General features: G+C 39.5%; 3 protein-coding genes and 1 long non-coding RNA gene across 7 annotated transcripts; 3 read left to right on the plus strand and 1 right to left on the minus strand.

Moving 5' to 3' along the window:
* Window positions 1-1,051: 1,051 nt before the first annotated feature.
* On the plus strand, window positions 1,052-2,956 carry LOC127243320 (guanine nucleotide-binding protein subunit beta-like protein). Its single transcript, XM_051263287.1, has 2 exons — window positions 1,052-2,056; window positions 2,651-2,956. Exons 1-2 carry the CDS (start codon window positions 1,172-1,174, stop codon window positions 2,750-2,752), a joined length of 987 nt encoding a protein of 328 aa, XP_051119244.1. The 5' UTR covers window positions 1,052-1,171; the 3' UTR covers window positions 2,753-2,956.
* An 889-nt stretch (window positions 2,957-3,845) lies between these two features.
* LOC127243318 (peroxisome biogenesis protein 3-2-like) lies at window positions 3,846-11,224 on the plus strand. Of its 3 annotated transcripts, XM_051263283.1 has the most exons (8): window positions 3,846-4,227; window positions 4,550-4,711; window positions 4,812-5,011; window positions 5,086-5,216; window positions 5,481-5,608; window positions 7,129-7,179; window positions 8,037-8,264; window positions 8,572-11,224. In XM_051263283.1, the coding sequence occupies exons 1-8, from the start codon at window positions 4,223-4,225 to the stop codon at window positions 8,825-8,827; spliced, it is 1,161 nt and encodes a 386-aa protein (XP_051119240.1). In that variant the 5' UTR covers window positions 3,846-4,222; the 3' UTR covers window positions 8,828-11,224. The 3 variants fall into 3 exon arrangements, with proteins under 3 accessions (XP_051119240.1, XP_051119241.1, XP_051119242.1); XM_051263284.1 differs by lacking the exon at window positions 7,129-7,179 and having other exon boundaries at window positions 3,855-4,227; XM_051263285.1 differs by lacking the exon at window positions 3,846-4,227 and having other exon boundaries at window positions 4,584-4,724.
* On the minus strand, window positions 10,034-11,968 carry LOC127243321 (uncharacterized). The gene is made up of 2 exons (XR_007836974.1): window positions 10,483-11,968; window positions 10,034-10,316 (listed from the first exon to the last, which is right to left on the minus strand). It is a non-coding gene; the product is annotated as an uncharacterized LOC127243321 (long non-coding RNA).
* Window positions 11,969-14,244: 2,276 nt separating this feature from the next.
* LOC127243317 (cyclin-dependent kinase D-3-like) lies at window positions 14,245-17,462 on the plus strand. 2 transcript variants are annotated; one of them, XM_051263282.1, is made up of 9 exons: window positions 14,245-14,798; window positions 15,209-15,353; window positions 15,435-15,507; window positions 15,608-15,716; window positions 15,853-15,978; window positions 16,112-16,347; window positions 16,424-16,735; window positions 16,918-17,043; window positions 17,124-17,462. In XM_051263282.1, the coding sequence occupies exons 1-8, from the start codon at window positions 14,688-14,690 to the stop codon at window positions 16,979-16,981; spliced, it is 1,176 nt and encodes a 391-aa protein (XP_051119239.1). In that variant the 5' UTR covers window positions 14,245-14,687; the 3' UTR covers window positions 16,982-17,043; window positions 17,124-17,462. The 2 variants fall into 2 exon arrangements, with proteins under 2 accessions (XP_051119239.1, XP_051119238.1); XM_051263281.1 differs by having other exon boundaries at window positions 15,209-15,507.
* Window positions 17,463-18,408: the final 946 nt, after the last annotated feature.

Consider the following 18,408-nt stretch of genomic DNA (forward strand, 5'->3'; position numbering starts at 1 on the left):
AGGTCGGAAAGTCCGCAGGTCGGATAGTTTACAAGTCGGAAAGGTCGGATAGTTTACAAGTCGGAAGGTCCGCAGGTCGGACAGTTTATAGGTCGGAAGGTCCGCAGGTCGGACAGTTTGTCGGTCGGGAGGTCTGCAGGTCGGATGGTCAGTGGGTCGAACGATATGCAAGTCGGAACGTCTGTGGTCGGGCCAACAAGTCGGGTGATCCGTAAGTGGGGAGGTTTGCGGCTGGACCAATAAGTCGGTTGGTTTGTGGTTGGATAGGCAAATCGGTTGATTCACAGTTGGATAAGTGAATTGTTGGTTATTGTGGAGGTCAGATGCCGCGGAAGGCAAGTGAGAATAATAGCTTGGTCGGCTGAGAACACGTGTCAGCGAAAGAAGGGTTAGCGAACGGTTGAGATGAGGCGTATGCGTTGTAATCGTTCGGATTAGGATGCAATTGACAAAGAATCTTCAATCATCTTCAAACGACAGCAAAGTCAGTGGTTTGGAGATCATTATTTAAATTTTCAGTTTCAATTTTTTATTTTCCAATTTATTTTGTGTATTGTGCAGTGGTTGGTCAGAGGTTCCTAAATATATCAAAATTCGAAAATAATTTCACTTTTTTTTTATTATTGTTGAAAAAATAGATAAACAATTATTATTATTATTATTATTATTATTCAATCAGCAGCCCCTCTATATGTCACTCTCTCCCTCGTCTCAATTTTTAGCCGAAAGGTATGCATGCATGCATATTTGTTGATTTACAAGTCTTGACAGAGCGTATGTTAATGGGAAATGGGGGTATTGGGATCTCGTCAGTCCATCTGTCTATTTTCTTTTCTTTTCTTTTCTTTTTTTTTTCTTTTCTTAATTTATGTACATACTGTTTTATTAGTTGTACTTCTCCTCCTCCTCTCATCCTGTTAGTTAAGGTTGTTCCTATTCTTGCGCAGCTCTTTTCGGTTATTTGGTATTCAGAGGCAAACCGGACCGGACCGGACCGGTCGTGGCCCGCTCCCCTCGAAAACCCTAAAATTGATGATTGGATATATATAGAGAGAGAGTAAGAGGGGCTTGATTTTGGTACTTGTTGTTTTGTGTTGTTTGCCTGCTGCCTGCCTCGTTCTCCTCTCGCTCGCTCGCGCTGTAAACCCTAACAGCCTTTTTCCGATCGCCAATGGCTCAGGAGCAACTCGTCCTCCGCGGTACCATGCGCGCCCACACCGACTGGGTCACCGCCATCGCCACCCCTATCGACAACTCCGACATGATTGTCACCTCCTCCCGCGACAAGTCCATCATCGTCTGGGCTCTCACCAAGGAGGACAGGACCTACGGCCTCGCGCGCCGCCGCCTCACTGGCCACTCCCACTTCGTCCAAGACGTTGTCCTTTCCTCTGACGGCCAGTTCGCGCTCTCCGCTTCTTGGGACGCTGAGCTCCGGCTTTGGGACTTGAACACTGGCAAAACCACTCGCCGCTTTGTCGGCCACACCAAGGACGTTCTTTCCGTCGCCTTCTCCGTCGACAACCGTCAGATCGTTTCTGGTTCCCGCGATAAATCAATCAAGCTCTGGAACACGCTCGGGGAGTGCAAGTACACCATCCAAGACCAAGACGCCCACTCCGATTGGGTGTCCTGCGTCAGGTTCTCCCCCAACACCTTGCAGCCCACCATCGTCTCTGCCTCCTGGGATAAGACTGTCAAGATCTGGAATCTGAGCAATTGCAAGCTGCGCTCCACATTGGCCGGCCACTCTGGCTATGTCAACACTGTTGCAGTGTCGCCGGATGGTTCCTTGTGTGCAAGTGCTGGGAAAGATGGGGTGATTCTTCTCTGGGATTTGGCGGAAGGCAAGAGGTTGTACTCGCTGGAGGCAGGCTCCATCATCCATGCGCTTTGCTTTAGCCCCAACAGGTACTGGCTTTGCGCCGCAACGGAGTCTAGCATCAAGATTTGGGATTTGGAGAGCAAGAGTGTGGTTGTGGATCTCAAGGTGGACTTAAAGCAGGAGAGTGAGATGGATTCGGAAGGGACCCAAGCTTCTGCGGGGAAAAACAAGGTACTTACTGAACATGATTATGCACAACGGTTTCATTGATGATTTTTTTGTTTGTTTGAAATTATTTGTTTTAAATGTTTTTGATCTTTAGGAAATTATAATGATTAATCATATGTCCAGATTGGCATAAAATTTGACTTGACATCTATTGGTGTTTTTACTTCCTTAGGTTTCATGTGTCAGGTTTAGTGTGTAGAAGCTAAAGCATGCATCTCCGGTTTTATTTTGTGGGTGCATGCTTTTGTTCTTTGTAGGGCTTTTAATTTTCTAACTTGATTGATACAAGCAATTTAGCACTGTGGATTTATTTTCTCCAAGGATGATCACGATGGCCATTTTAATTCAATTTATATGTCGTCCTTGTAGTTTCCATAGTTGATCGGTCAAGATCCCATTTCCTCATGATGAACTGTTTATGCTTGTGTAGACAGAATGATGCATCATAGTTGTATGGCACTGTTTTATGTTTGAAGTTGTACAGAGGACTGTCAATGTAGAGTTTGTGCTCTCACTCAGCGGTGATCTTGTAAACAAAACAAAACAAAGGCTGCTTTCCTATGTGGATTCTGATTGATTGAATTTTTTTTGGTGCAGATCATATACTGTACCTGCCTCAACTGGAGCGCTGATGGAAGCACTCTTTTCAGTGGTTATACAGATGGTGTTGTGAGAGTTTGGGGAGTTGGACGTTACTAGAATATGCTGCTGCTGCATTTATTGGAGTTTTTTTGTTTTTACATTGATGTTTAATTTTCTGCAAAAGTTTCAAGTTCACAACAATGGAAGAGGATGTCTGGACTCGCTCTCTGTGTCATTTGTTCTCAAGGCCTTGGCTTTTTGAATTTTGAGTTGGTATTTTTGCATACATAACTTTTATGAGTATTGGAAGATGTTAACTAACACGGGTTTTGGTACGTTACACTGGGGTCTTGAGAGGTGTGTGCTGCATGTTTTGCTGCTGCTCCCGATCCTGATCCTGAATGAGATACTGTTTCTTTCTCCTTGGTGTGTTGGTTTGCAATGCGCATGAGGGGAGTGGGTGATTGATCACCTATTTATTAACTGTGAATGTGGTGGTTAACCATTGGCATTAGCATTATCATGGAATGAATGCATGTTTGCCTACACAGACTGCAATGCAATGGGATGGGTGGATGGATGGGAAGAAGAAAGAAAATATGATTCTGATTCTGGTTGTGGTTGTGGTTGTGGTTGTGATACTCGGTGAGTGGATGTGTGAATGAAAGTTGAGGGTGATAGAAAACCAGCAACCTGCTGCGCTGCCATCATTCCTTGTATTATTTTATAAAACACAGACACCACCACATAACTTGAAGGAGGGGTGGGGGTAAAAAAAGTGATGTGATTAGATTGGATGATGATGATGAATTTCTCCAGTCCTTGCAAATAATGAGGTAACCAAAATAATGTATGCATGGGCAATAGGTAGGTTGGTGGGGTGAGCCCAGCGCGGTAGAGCTGCTATCTGATTAGCAGAGCAGAATCCATAGCAGAATCACTTGTGGAATCTTGGGCTGTGTTTTATTTTTTATTTTACATATTATATTGAAAATTAAATTTATATTTAAACTATTATTTCCAGCAAATTATTATTTTAATTCGAATTTTATGAAAATCTTAATCGGGAAGCAACTACTACTACTACCAGCAAAGTAGCTAACAATGCAATGCGGCTTGTACATTGGGCTGCTGGCTGCTGGCTGCTGGCTTTTATTATTTTCATCTATCTGTTTGAAGCCCTCTATTATGATTTGCAATTTCTTCAGCTTTATTTATTTTTGTTTCTGTATAATCAATCAAATCTTCACAGCGATTTTACTTATGATCCATTCAGTCATTCATTCATTCATTAATAAGTGGCAGTAGTAGTGCACATTAATATATCACATTAATGAGTTGGAGGGCAGGGCAAGGCAGGTTGCAGTCGTCTCCTCATCTCGTCCAGTTGCACTAGCACCCCCACCCTCGCCCCCTTCACCACTATCGTTTCACGAAACCCCCCACCATCTATTTGCCTCCTCTCTCTCTCTCCCTCTCTCTCGACTTGGCTGTTTGTGGTTTCCGACAATTTGACGCAAGAAACCTCCCGGCCTTCTACGGGCCGGCGAAACCATCAAAACCCAAAGGATTCGGTCAATTGTTTGAATGTGGTTCGTCCCTTTTCCTTCTTTTTTCGCCCCATCTTACTGCATAATTAGTATATTTGCTGGGGGCTTTGGGGTTTCAACCGTCCAAGTTTTGATCTTTTAAGTATTTTCGTGCCGGTGTTCTTCCTTTCAATTTCCTTTTAAAGTCAGACGGGGCTGTTTTTTTTTTTTTTTTTTTTTTTTAATTCAATTGACTGTTGCTCGTCTCAGATTCCTCTTCATCCTGTGGACTTCAATATTCTGCATCGCATACCTGGGTTATTTTGATCTGTTTACAGTGGAAGTTGCTGATATTTCGAGTTTTGTACTTTTGGCGTGATTTCAGGGAGTTTTGGAGAAAGCATAAGAGGAAAGTGTATGTTACACTTGGAGTTTTTGGCAGTGGATATCTGCTTTACAAGATCTATGATGCTCGCAGACGTAGGCTCTGTGATCTTGAGACGCAACTCTCTGCTGAGAGGGAAAGCGAGGAGCTCATAAAAACCCAGTAAAGATTTAGTGTATCCACAGCACTTGCTTTTATTGTTTTGATGAAGTTAACTGAACGCTCACATCACAATTTCGTTCTGTTCTTGGCTTATGGATAGGATTCAAGCACATTTTGAGAGTGTTCAGATAATAGCTGACTCAACCACACTTCCTCATGTGATGCAATTCTTAGAAAATCAAATAAATGAGAACTTGGATCTTACGCACTTGACTGAGAGGCTAATCCAGGGAAAGGGGCACCCAAACACTCTAACTGCCAGCGAGAAGCTTGAATTATGGGACAGGCTCAAAATTCTGAGTAGGGCTGTCAACTCGTTAAGTTACTTTCCCCTCACCCCATTGTTGCCATTTTTTTACTTTTTCAATTTCCAGGTTTTACAAAAATGTTGTCATCAATTTGGGCCGTGACTATGTTGAGCCTCTACATTAGGGTGCAAGTGAACATACTAGGGAGGCATCTATATATAGATACAGCACGAGGTCTGGAAAGTTCTCAGCTGCTTGTAAGTGGTGTTTTCTATGGTTAAAAGATATGCATACTAACGTTTACTTTTGGTTATATACCTTTTGAGAAGTCTTATTATATTGATGAATGGCATTGGCATGTTTTTGTTACTTGTCACAAGTCACTATTAGTAATTATTAGAGGACTTGGGACTTTGAGGTGCAATCTAGATTGTTAGTAGCTAAGCTAATTGATGTTATTGTAGCCTCAAGCCTTTTCTGTTTTAATTAACTTCCAGTAACTGTTCATCTCTCTGATTCAGGAAGAAGCAGAACTAATTGACAAAAATGATGAACGCCAATTTTTGGCCTGTGCTGATTACCTTTCTCATTCTGGCCTGGTTGGTTTAATTCCTCTTGTAGAGGCTGCAACAGTAGAAGTCCTCAAGGGGTATGTGTTTAGATTAACTAACACTCAGTTTCTGAATATTCTTTACAATTGTGCTGACTCACTTCTTTTAAGTTAAACTACATTCTCTCTGGTAGTCATTGTGTTTATTTATAATATATCATGCCAAATTCGGAGGACATGCAAATCTGTGTGGACTGAACCTGTTAAATGATCACATAAACAATTGCCTCAATATCTACGGAGAACTTGGGAGTCCTGAAACCTCCAAAACATCTTTCATATTGAATTTGACAAGCAAATTCTGGCCTACATATTCAAACATGAACCTTCAAAGATCTGTTGCACAATTGGATTAGATGATGAAAGTTAGTTTCCTTCTTATTCAAAAAGTGTACTGTTAGTACTCTTTAGATTGTAATGGTTTCTTTTTCATTCCCACATATTTCAGCTATGATATCTTAGATTATTGAATTTTTCTTTCAGTTTTTGGCGTCTGCAAGAGTGTTTTGTGTTTGCAACTATGTTAAGTCTGACTGTGGCTGTTGTGCCTTTTGATTTTGGTATGGTATTGTCAAATCGGAACATAGGGCTAGTCAATCCTCTCACCCTCTGTCTTTTTTTTTTAGAATTAACTGTGTAAAACTGATGTGCCCCTGCAGCTGTATGCATCTTGGATACACCTTATGATTCTCAATAACCCTAGCAGCTTATCCAGTACTCTGTCTAGTTGGAATGCTTTTAGCTGCTAACTGAAGAAGATACAACAGAAATTAGCTGAAATAGTTTAGAAGTAAGATCTCTTTCTTTTCGAATCTAGTTCATTAGAGATCCTTGAGTTCAGCTGAAATTCTCTTTCCTCACACTCACTCCATGCTCTGGTTTCCTATTTCTTTTTTTCCTCACCCTATTAATGAAATCATTTACTGTTTGTCAAGCTACAGAATGATGAAATGATGCAAATGGTGTTATATATTACATAATTAGTTGCATGTTTGTAAAATAGGCATTTGAAACCAAGTGTAGCCTATGATTTGGAGTTCCATTATTATTTTTTTTTCCTTTTTTCATTGCGTACAAATGTGTTAAAAGCTGTGTATTTCTTATTGGCTCCCGGGATACCATTTATGTTACTCATGTAAGTTAACCACACATTGGACCTAAAGAGTTTTCCTCTGTGTCGCCCTTGGCCTGGGTACCCTTCATGTGGTTCTCTGCCCTTAAGGTTGTGAACCCATTGTTCCTGAACATGGTTAGGATTATCATTTGTCTCGATAAAATGATTTTACTTATGCTTATAGACTTGACTTCCCCCAGAACCTGGTATTCTACCAAATACTTTTTGCTGTAGCTGAATTCTTCATGCAAGTCATCTATTCTGTTCGCATCGCTATACACATATGTCCAATAGCAATAGGTTTTCCATACTTGTAGTTGTTAATGGCTAGAATCAGGGTGATGAGCGGCTTTTGTCCCTTTCCCTGAAGATTCAGAGCTTCTCAAGGTGCACTCATGGGATATAAATGAGACCTGAGTTCCTTTTCTCCTATTACCTGGTGCAGTTTTTGCCATTGTAAAGGACTCAAGAACGTTAAGATTCAGAGCTTCTCAAGGTACTCATGGGATATAAATGAGACCCGAGTTCCTTTTTCTCCTATTACCTGGTACAGTTTGTGCCATTGTAAAGGGCTCAAGCACTTCCTTTCTTCTTTGCCTTTTTTTTTTTTTTCTTTCATTCCCTTTTTATTACTTTCTTTCTCATTTATGTGGTTCTCTAAATTTGTTTTTCAGCCTGTTGTTTTTCTCCTTCCCCTAGTTGTTATTAATGATTTCTCTCTTGATTCATTTGGTTTGTTTTCGTCACCATTTCTGTTTTCTGGTACTTTTTCTACAGAAAACAAGTGCATAGGTGCAATTTTGGGCAAGTATTAATTCTGGAAAGCTACCACAAGAATACATATATAAAGTTAATTCACCGGTGTGCCTAACATCATTTGAGCATGCATGATGTGCTAATGCTCAAACATGAGCAACCCACTATTACCAAGGATGTTTGACCTCCATATTTATTTCCACAAGCAGACATTTCATGTCTTGTTCCCATTTGTATCTAGTCTAGGAAAGAATATTGCCTTTTCAGACTCAAAGAATAGTTTCAGAACTTTGTCCTCTTCTCTGCAGTCATTTCAAATTAATATCCTCCCCCTCTTCTCCATAGAGTATAGTGCTTCTTATTACTTCCCTCAAGCATATTCCTATTTTAGCCCTTGAATTTTTTATTCTTGAGAAGCAGGTATAAATCCTATTTACTATTGTTGAAGTGAAATTTATGATTGTTATTCGTCTTTTTGAGCAAGAATTTTTCCGCCATTTGTGTATTTTTATTTTTGAGCAAGAATTTTTCTGCCATTTGTGTATATTTTTATTTTTGAGCAGATGTGCATATTAACTGTTAGATTTTTATGTGCAGAAAGCAACTGAAGGATTTCTTCGATGATTCAGTGCTCTATGATACATTGATTCACATAGTGGAAACTTTGATGGTCATGGGAAACCCTCATCATTGGGTGGGATATTTAATGCCTGAAGTTGCTGGAGACTACAGAACTCTTGCTTCCTCCAGTGGCAGTGGGTCAGATCTTCTACACAATACAAAGTTTGAGTTACTTATGGAAGAAACTCGTGCAGTATTATCGAGGTATGTTTTATGTGCAGCTTGTCACGGTGAATTGGGTCACTACTATGCCTTTGTTTTGCATCTGAAAGTAATACATGCCTTATAGCAGAGTTTTAGAGGAATAGTAGATAAGCAAGCTCAGGTATTTGCATGGATTTTTTTTATTTTTTATTTAATTTCTTCTAGGTATGTTGAGTTCCTCCTAACCCACGACTTGTAATAAAGCATGTGGTAGTTGTAGAAGGTTCCTTCCATTTGGTGGTTTGCAATATATGACAAATCAATAATAACATGAGCGTGTGTTGGTGAAATGCATGGGTTGGAGCAGTGGTGAATTTGCGAATGTTGTGGACATATCCCTGAGAAGGCTGGTGCATGAAGTGTCGAATGATATGGTTATTGAGTGCGGAGAAAATAATTTGAAGTCGGGGATGGCGCTTGCAAGGCTGATACCAAGAATAGCTCGCCGGGGGCAGCTGCTGCTTGCCGAACCGAACAGAAGTAGATACATCCATATTATCCGAAGCATACCAGAGGTTGAACTATTCTTTACTCTACTCTACTCAACCACACTGGTTTCATAAGAGGGTTGTGTTAGTGAGTGAGTGAGTGGATGTAGTAGAATCATATTATTATTATCATCATCATCATCATCATTGACACATCAACACCAACGGCTTGTTTGTCTGTGTTGTTTGTTTGTGCAAGACAGCAGCAGCAGCATATATATATATCTTAATTATATAATTCTTATATGCCCTTCCGTAATAATGTTAATCGGGTTCCTGGGGGATATTGTAGATTTGAATTCTCCCATTACAATCATATAATCTTTGAGTATAACAAACCGTAGTAGTAGTAGTGTGTTGTTTTGGGATGGTATGGAACGGAATGGAATAATATGTTTCTCAAGTGTTGGGAATAATCTGCAAAATTAAAAAGCTATTATTATAAGTTTGTGAAGTTTTGACAGGCCAGGTTCAACTTACTCTCGCTGTTTATTTATTTGAAAAAGAATGAAGGGGTGGGGTGGGGTTTTGGTTGCCATTTTAGTCTGGGAAGAAGTAACAGTACCCCGCCCGCCTACCCATGTAGAGATTAGATTGGAGGAGGGGATTCGTTTTCATCTCTACTAGTAATTACCTACCACTACTTACTACTGGTGTGTGCGTGTGGGGGTGGTACTTACTGGTAATGAATTGTTTGTTGACTTGTTTCTTTCTTGTGGTACTCGCTCGCTCGCTCTTCTTCTACATTTACACAGCACAGCACTGCACTGCACGGATGCAACTTCAGCAGTGAGAAGGCAATTGCAATGCAAAAGCAAGCAGGTTGGAAGTCGAATTAAATTAGGGCAGGCAGCCTCCCCTCCCCCACCCACTTGGACGGTTTGACCCGACTGATCAACGACGGCACTCACTACTCTTCTGCAACAAGGACGACACTGCCAGGCTGGCTGGCTGAACAGAGATCAATAAATAAATAATTCTGTCAAACCCTATCACCATTTATTTTCATTTGCGCAGCAGTGAAAATTACAAACCTTTATCTTTAAAAATCTCAAAGTTTGATTTATGGGGAGAGGTAGGTGTAATAATTAATAACTAACGACGTTATTTCTTGTATCATTGCAAATGTCACAGTGAGAGAGGGTATAGTTGGGGACCAATCGAACTGTGCATAAATGAACATCTTATCTTTTGTATCTGTCTGTTTAGAAATCCTGTGATGAATATATTGTACTCAACTAATCCACATATCAGTAATGCATGCATGTTGATGATGATACATATACAGATATATACTTGCATTACATATTAGTAGAGTAGTAATATATACAAGGAAGGGCTTTGGATGAAACCACAGATGGATGGATCGATCCATGGAGGGTTTTGTTTTCTTGTTGGAATACGCAAGTACCTATTCAGCTTCTGATGATGATGACAACAAGTGGAAAAACAAACAAAAAATAACTTAATTAGGCAAATATCCTATCCTCTCCTATCCTATCCTATCCTATCCGCCCATCTTTCTTGTGCCAGACTGCTGCAATACTAACGCATCCGATCCGACCTGTTATCAAAAAATATTAATAGAAATGTCAAATTCAAAATGGGTAAGAAACAAGTATATATTATAGATTTTATATGCAGGACAAACAATATAAAAAATAATAATAATAATAATAATAAAAATAAAGAGTGACAAGTTCAGGAATATTTACTGAAGGAAAGCTTACCCAAACGCATTTGACTGACCCGTTTAAAAACCAAATATGGCAAGGTAGATCTAAACAAAAGATTCAAGAGATTTATTATCAGTTTCCATGCAGAGAGAGAGAGAGAGAGAGAGAGGGAGGGAGGGCACCCGATTCGCCGAAAAGTTAGGTATGGATGACCTCCGCAGAAAATCCAAATGGGCAACGGAATGAATCTAAGGGCAATACATATACATACATATATATATATGGGCACATGTACGTATACAGACAACAAAACAACAAACCACACATTCAAAGAATAACTCTTTTTCTTGTAGAAAACAATAATACTGCGTATATGTATATATATCCCCTATGACGCAACAAAACACACACACAGATCAGGTGTATAAATATATATATATATATGTATATAGGGCAAATCAAAGGCGTAGAGCTCCCTTCAATCCAAACAAGGATCCAGCCTTAGGGTAATGGAAGCTCCTGAGGTATGCAAGCCACAGACCCATCCGCCACTGTAACTCCGACCCAACCCGATCTACTGTAACATGAACATGGGTGGGAGGCGGGGCGTGGCATGCGGATAGGGCTGAGGGATCCATATATCAGCAGCTTCATTTTCCCTGCAAGTTCCTCTATTGGACTTCAAGGAGCTCCACTCCCATACCCCTATTTACCTATCCATTTATCTACCTGCCTGCCTACCAACCAATCAATCAATCTCACCCCCCACCCCCACCCCCAAAACATACACATACCAGTAATTTTAGATCTAATCTTGCGCCTTCAACCCCAGCTAAAAGAAAGAAACAAACAAACAAACAAACCATCTCAGGCCAAAGAATCTAGTCCTCCCTCCCTCCAGACCTCAACAGATTAACAATGATCGATCTAACAAGAAAAGAAAAAAAAAAAACGAGAGACAATAAGATGCTGATTCATTCAGCTAAAAAAGTAACAGATCCGCAGCATAAAAGCCAATCCAGAAAATCCTGTAAAATCAGGTCAAACCAACACGCTAAAAATGATTCAAAATCAAAAGAAATGCTCATATATCTCCCAGATCTACTGGTGAGGCAGCCTGCAGGCACCCCGTGGATGGATATATGTTCAGATCCATGAGATGCTGCTGCAGAAGGGAGCAACCTCTTACGAGGCTGGACCTTTGGCTGACTATAGTCTACATACACACACATATATATATATACATACATATAGCAAGCTAAGGAAAGAACAGGAAAAAAAAGCTCAACGAAACCCTAGCTAGCACCAACATACATGTGTATATATATATACATATGTACATGCTGCTGCTGCTGCTGCGGCGGCGGCTAACTGGGTTTGAATAAAAAGCGGAAACCCTAATGAAAGAAAAGGAAAGAAGAAGAAAAGGAGGGGTGTGGAGATCCATGATCCACCCATTGGCAATGAAGGGAAAAGGGGTGGAGGGGGGGGCTTATTTAAAGGGAAGAGAATAGCTCAGATAGCTAACTAGCCAGCTAGGTCATGGAGAAATAGGTAGGTAGGTGGGGGATGGGATGGGATGAGTCATCAGATGAGATATGAGATGAAGGGCAGCTGTGCGAGCCTGCCTGCGACTTTGTGGGCGGTGCTGGTGCTGGTGCTGTGGCGCCTTTCATAATTCATACACACCACGAACAAGTTACTACAGTTATTGCTGTTCATAGTAGTATAGTATTATTACCGGTCGGTCACAGTGAAAATTACTCCATAAACTAAAAGCAAAGCACTGTAAAGTGAAGTGCATCGGGAAGCGTCGTCTCTGTCTGGTCTGGTGTGCCTGCCTGTCTGCCTGTCACTGTGCACTTGGGTTCACGACTTTAATAATAAATAATAGGAGGAGATAGACTTCCATCGGATTCCCATTCCCATTCCCATTCCCATCCTGCACTTTACACTTGGGAAGATTCTTTCCCTCCCTCCCTCCCTGCCCGCCCGCCCACTCACCATTTCTTTTGACTTCATAAGAACAACGATGACAACAGTAGTAATATCATACATAGAAGATTTGCATAATAGGATACATGAATGCCATAATATATTTATGAGAATAAAAACACTTATGATTTTTTTTTATACAGTTACAATTTCTTTTTATTTTTGGGTCTTTGATTTGGTATTTCCATTTTTTATTTTTATTTAAATTATAATAATTAAAATGTTATATTTTATATTGAAAAAATATTGTAAATACTGCTTAGTAAATAAAAGAAGACAAAAAAAAAATAGGACTTTACACCTTTCTTGTGTGTTTTACCAGTGATTGTGGTGGCAAAGGGAAGCAAAGCACTTAAAAATGAGATGAAACACTTGTGTGTGTGTTGGAGGATTTGTAAGATTTTATGCATCTATGTATCCTTGCCAATTTGATTCTACAGCTCGTACACATAACTTGATACATCATCAAAAATCGAACTCGAGATGTTGCTCTCAAGCTTGAGAAAAATATTTTACCCCTTTATCAATAAAAGAGCTTAATATAATAACTTACAAACTTTTCTTTTCTCAACTCAAATTATGACCACATTACGAGGCCAAGTTTTAAAAACAAAAAAATACTCCCACAAATACAAGAATCGAAGGGGCATACAAAATAAATACAAACTTTCATGACATGACAAATTAGGCTTTACATATCAATGACCTGATTCCAACTTAAAGTTATGGGTTTCTACAAAATAAATTGTGACTTGTCTTATTAGACCTATTTAAGTTATAGGTTCTTACTAACATTTTCGGGTAATGATTACAAATTCTCACGTCATAAAAAAAAAAAAAAAATTGTTTAATTTTATGTTTTTGAAAAAAAAAATAAATCTATAAATGATAGTTCTTAGGGAAAATCTCCCAAACAAACCCACCCTTAGTATTTTTTGGTGAAACATCTTCAAAAAATTATTAAAAAAGTAAATATACACATATATTAACATAACACAATATATATAATATATATTCTATTTACTAAGAAAAGTCAACAATTATAAATAAAATATTAATTTTTATATTATCAATATAATTTTTGATACTTAATACAAAAAATATATGTATATTTTAAAACATAGAATGAACAAACCTAATATTAGTTGAACTTCATAAGTAACTTATAAACAATTGATCATCCACCAATCTATCCATCACATCCCTTCTAAACTTGTAATATAATTATATATAGAAAGAAAAAATAAAAAAGATTACTCAAGTTCTTTGATTGATGGAGTTCGTATATTGTTACTTTTATTCAAAACTTTACTAAATGCATACTCGAAGATTAAAATATTTAAAGTCAAGATTGTTAGGCTCTAACACATGTTTTTCCAAATATACAAGAAATAACCTATTAATGTAGATGGACTTGTAATCGTAAAATTATATTCGAAAATCAGCAATAGGTGTGAGCTCCGATATTGCTAAAAAAGGAGATGCTCTTCTTATATAGATACGGGTTTTTGATGAACTCGGATCTCAACAAACTTTGTCAAGTTATACTTACCATGCAACGGCAGCATCTATGTAAAGGCCTAAATACTAAAATCTCATCAACTTCGAACAAATGATATTACTTACCAATGTTTAATTGAATGTACTTGAAAGTTTAAGATATGGCATCGTTTATTCGAATAAAGGCTAAAAGATAAAAACATACTTACTCTGATGATGATTACAAGGGTTATTTTTGAAACAAAATACTAGTGTTGATACATATACATATGTATTGTTTGGAGGGCATTTCTCCTTGTCCGTATATGCCCCAGCGCCCCCCTCCTGTTCTCCTCTCTAATTCTCTTCTTCGTTCATTCACAAAAGACACCCGAGTCGATTCGATTCGATTCGTCGAGATGCCGGTTCGAACCGCGGTTGGGTTGGGCGAGTCTACACCCTATTCCCAATTCTTAATTCCCGAATCGATTCCCCACAAGGAGGAGGCCCTAAACCACCACCGACCGCTGCTGGCTGCTTCTGCTTCTCCTTCCCCTTCCGCTCCATTCTTGATTTACTACTGTGTGTCGTCTGTGTCTCTCTTTCTCATTATATTCTTCTTTTTTCATTCCCAACTCAATCAAACAAAGGGTTTCTTTCCTTCAGTTACTCATTTCTCCAATCATGGAATAACCCACACCCACACCCACACCCACTTCACTTCAAGGATTCCAAGCTCCTCCACCTTCTCCACCCTCAATTAATTCCGTCAAATTCGAGCAATTATGACGGAGGTGGATCAGTTGCTTACCAAGAAAGTAGCCGATCGCTACCTTAAGCGCGAAGTCCTCGGTGAAGGTACATACGGCGTCGTATACAAAGCCATCGATACTAAGGTACCCTTTTGGTGGATGGATTCCGCGCTTCCGCTTCCTCTCCTGTTCTCTCCTGTCTATCTTCTAGGGTTTCGTTTCTTCTGCTTTTACTTTTGCTCCTCTCAACATCTATTCCCTTAATCCCCAGTTATCGGTTTATTCGAAATCCTCGCATTACTGTTGGATGCCCAACGTTGCTAGATTATTATTATTACTACTACTACTACTACTATTATTATTCTGGGTCTGATTTTTTCGGCTGCAATGTGAAATTTGATTGCTTTTCTAAGCTATTGATTGTAATATGATATACATCAAGTTTTGTGTGGCTGGGTTACCAGAAGAGCATAGACGGTTTGTACGGTACAATCCCCTTGTATTTCAAATGGCCTGGTGACTAATGAATAATCCTTCACGCCTCGTCTCTGCAGACCGGTCAGACAGTTGCAATCAAGAAAATTAGACTTGGGAAGCAGAAGGAAGGGGTGAATTTTACCGCTTTAAGAGAAATTAAGCTGCTCAAGGAGCTTAAGGACCCAAACATAATTGAATTAATCGATGCATTCCCTCACAAGGGTAATTTACACCTTGTATTTGAGTTCATGGAAACAGATCTAGAAGCTGTTATCCGTGATAGAAACATTGTTCTTTCTCCAGCCGATATAAAGTCATACATTCAGATGACACTTAAAGGGCTTGCATTTTGCCACAGGAAATGGGTCTTGCATAGGTACCTCTCTGTCAATTTCATTATGCATCAGCTTTTTTCAGTTCCTGCTTTCCATTTTTTTTTGTTTTTTGTTTTTTTTTTTTTTTTTTTCTGGAAACAGGGATATGAAACCAAACAATTTGCTCATTGGAGGTGCTGGACAGCTTAAACTTGCTGATTTTGGTTTGGCTCGTATTTTTGGTAGCCCAGATAGGAGGTTCACACACCAGGTATGCTGTCTCCTGTCATGATATCACCTGTCACAAAATATCATTTACTTATTTGATTAATAACCTGGGATCTGCTGTTTTTGTTCATCATATGCAAAGTAAACTAAATTCTGTTCTACTTTCATATGCTGGTTAGGTTTTTGCTAGATGGTATAGAGCCCCTGAGCTGTTGTTTGGTGCCAAGCAATATGGCCCAGGGGTTGATGTATGGGCTGCAGCTTGTATATTTGCTGAACTGCTTTTACGCAGACCCTTTCTTCAGGTTGATCTAAGCCCTGGCGAAGATTCGTTGTTATCATTTAATATTTTAGATTATCAATGGCATTGATCTAGCGGGAATGATGTTGTCAATCAGCCTTAATATTTTTTAATCTTTTTTCTTCGCATTGCTTTAGGGAAACAGTGATATAGATCAACTGGGGAAGATTTTTGCTGCTTTTGGGACACCAAAACCTTCCCAATGGCCAGATTTGGTCTACCTCCCTGATTATGTGGAATACCAACATGTTCCTGGTCAACCACTGAGAACTTTGTTCCCCATGGCTGCTGATGATGCTTTGGATCTTTTATCAAAGATGTTCACGTATGATCCAAAATCAAGGATCACAGCACAGCAGGCACTGGAACATCGGTGTGTTAAAAACAAACATTTTTGCTTTTTCCTTGCACTAGTTTGGAAATGGGTGTTAACCTGATGCTTCTCGTAGGTATTTTTCTTCCATCCCTCCACCTACAGAACCTGCTTTGCTGCCTAGACCTCCCCCGAAGAAAGAGTCCAATTCAAGGGCTTCAGATTTCAATCCCCAGGATGGTCCCACTGTTCTGTCTCCTCCAAGAAAGTTGAGGAGAGTTATGCCTAATCGTGAGGTTTTTGATTTAAATGCACAGCATGTTGATAAGCCTGATGAACATGGAAATGACATTAGGCAGTCAACTGGGGAGAAGAGTGGACAGGCTCCTATGTCTCTGGACTTTTCTGTGTTTGGAACGAGACCGCCCATTAGACCAACAATTAACAGGTAGGCATTCTATCATCCAAGGCATGACTCTTGCGTTTGTGGAATACTTTTAGGAAGTTATCTTGTCTTAGAGTGCATATTCCTCTGCCAGGAATTGCTACCCACACCGAGAAAGCGAGACTTGAATATGATGAGTGTGGTTATGTTTATCTTGTATGTCCTGAATGTTTTTCTTTATACAGTGCTGACAGATCACATCTGAAGAGAAAGCTGGATCTTGAATTTCAAATACCTGAACAAGAATAACTTGTAGACATAGAGATATCTGGTTTCCTGATATGATTGTGTTGAAAGGCATGCATACCGAGGTTTGTTAGCTTATTGATTAACTTGAAACCTTGATTTTTCTCACGTAGTGGAAAACATTAATTGTTTTGCCCATCAACAGGAGGATTCCAGAGGCTGAATTATTCACAAGACTGAAGTCAGATGCAAGATTGATGTTTTTAACCAACATAAAACTGTCGGATAATGAAATTGATAATGTGTGCGCTAGAAAGAGATGAGATTTTTGAAGCACTATAGAAACAATCATATATTGACAGATAACAGCGACCTGGGCTACATCCAACATAAGAATCATTCTCTGTATATGATATATGATTGTGTGTATTTGAGGGTTTTTTTTTTTTTTTTTTTTTTCACTACAGAACACACGTGGTTGTGTTTAGTATGGCATTGAATACTTTTTATCTTCACTAAATGCATTTATTTTTATTTTTTTTGAGTGAACTGCTGACTGCTATTGGTACTATAGCATATTCCTTGGGTTGTAAGTTAAATTAGAGAATTTCTGGTGTATTTCTTGCATCCATAATACCTTCTTTCTCCCTTAGTATTAAAAAGTTCATTTAAGATGCTGACAACTGTTTGCTTGCATCTTAAAGAGACATATATATTATCTGGCTTTTAAAGCATGTATTAATTTCATCCTGCTTATTGCTGGCTCTTTCAGAAGGTGGTAGGCAATTAATTTGAACCTGTGATTTAATATGCACGGTGGTGGTATTGCTCTCATTTTGCTCGACTGAGTCTGCAGAGGAGCACGACAGGTGAGTGCAATGCGCAGCAGCTGACAGGGTCGCGAGGGAGAGTGCGTGCTAGCTCGCTCGCTCGCTCTCAATTGAACTGGCTGGCAGCAAACTTGTGTGGATCCGATTTCGCTCTGCCCTGGTCTTTTATAGGGAGAAGAAGACGGCAGATCCAGCCAGAGGGAATGGATGGATGGATGGATGGGTTTGTGAGTGTAGAGAACATTCATTTTGGTTTAATAGAGTAGAGAATGTCCTAACAGCAGGGCCTGGCGTGGGTTGCTCTTTGTGTTGTGTATGCTGCAACTCCACTGCTTCACGCTGCTATGCTATGCTCTCCTCTGCTCTTGTTACACTATCGCTCAAACTGAATCATCCATCATCCCTACCGTGGTCATTAGTCATATTACTTACAGTTCTACATCTAGGCTTGGCTAGGCAGACATAATTTGAATTGTATAGGGAGCATGTCTGGGCAGTGATGCAAGAAGATCAACACAATTAATACGAGTGTAGTAGAATCATCATCAATATTATTATAATCATTGACGCGCCAACACCAACAGCTTTTCTATCTGTGTTGTTTGTTTGTGCAAGACAGTAGCAGCATATATATATATATATATATATGTTTATTATATA

Source organism: Andrographis paniculata, unplaced genomic scaffold (genome assembly GCF_009805555.1).
Source record: "Andrographis paniculata isolate CXL003 unplaced genomic scaffold, ASM980555v1 Contig95END, whole genome shotgun sequence".
NCBI classification, from domain to species: domain Eukaryota; kingdom Viridiplantae; phylum Streptophyta; class Magnoliopsida; order Lamiales; family Acanthaceae; genus Andrographis; species Andrographis paniculata.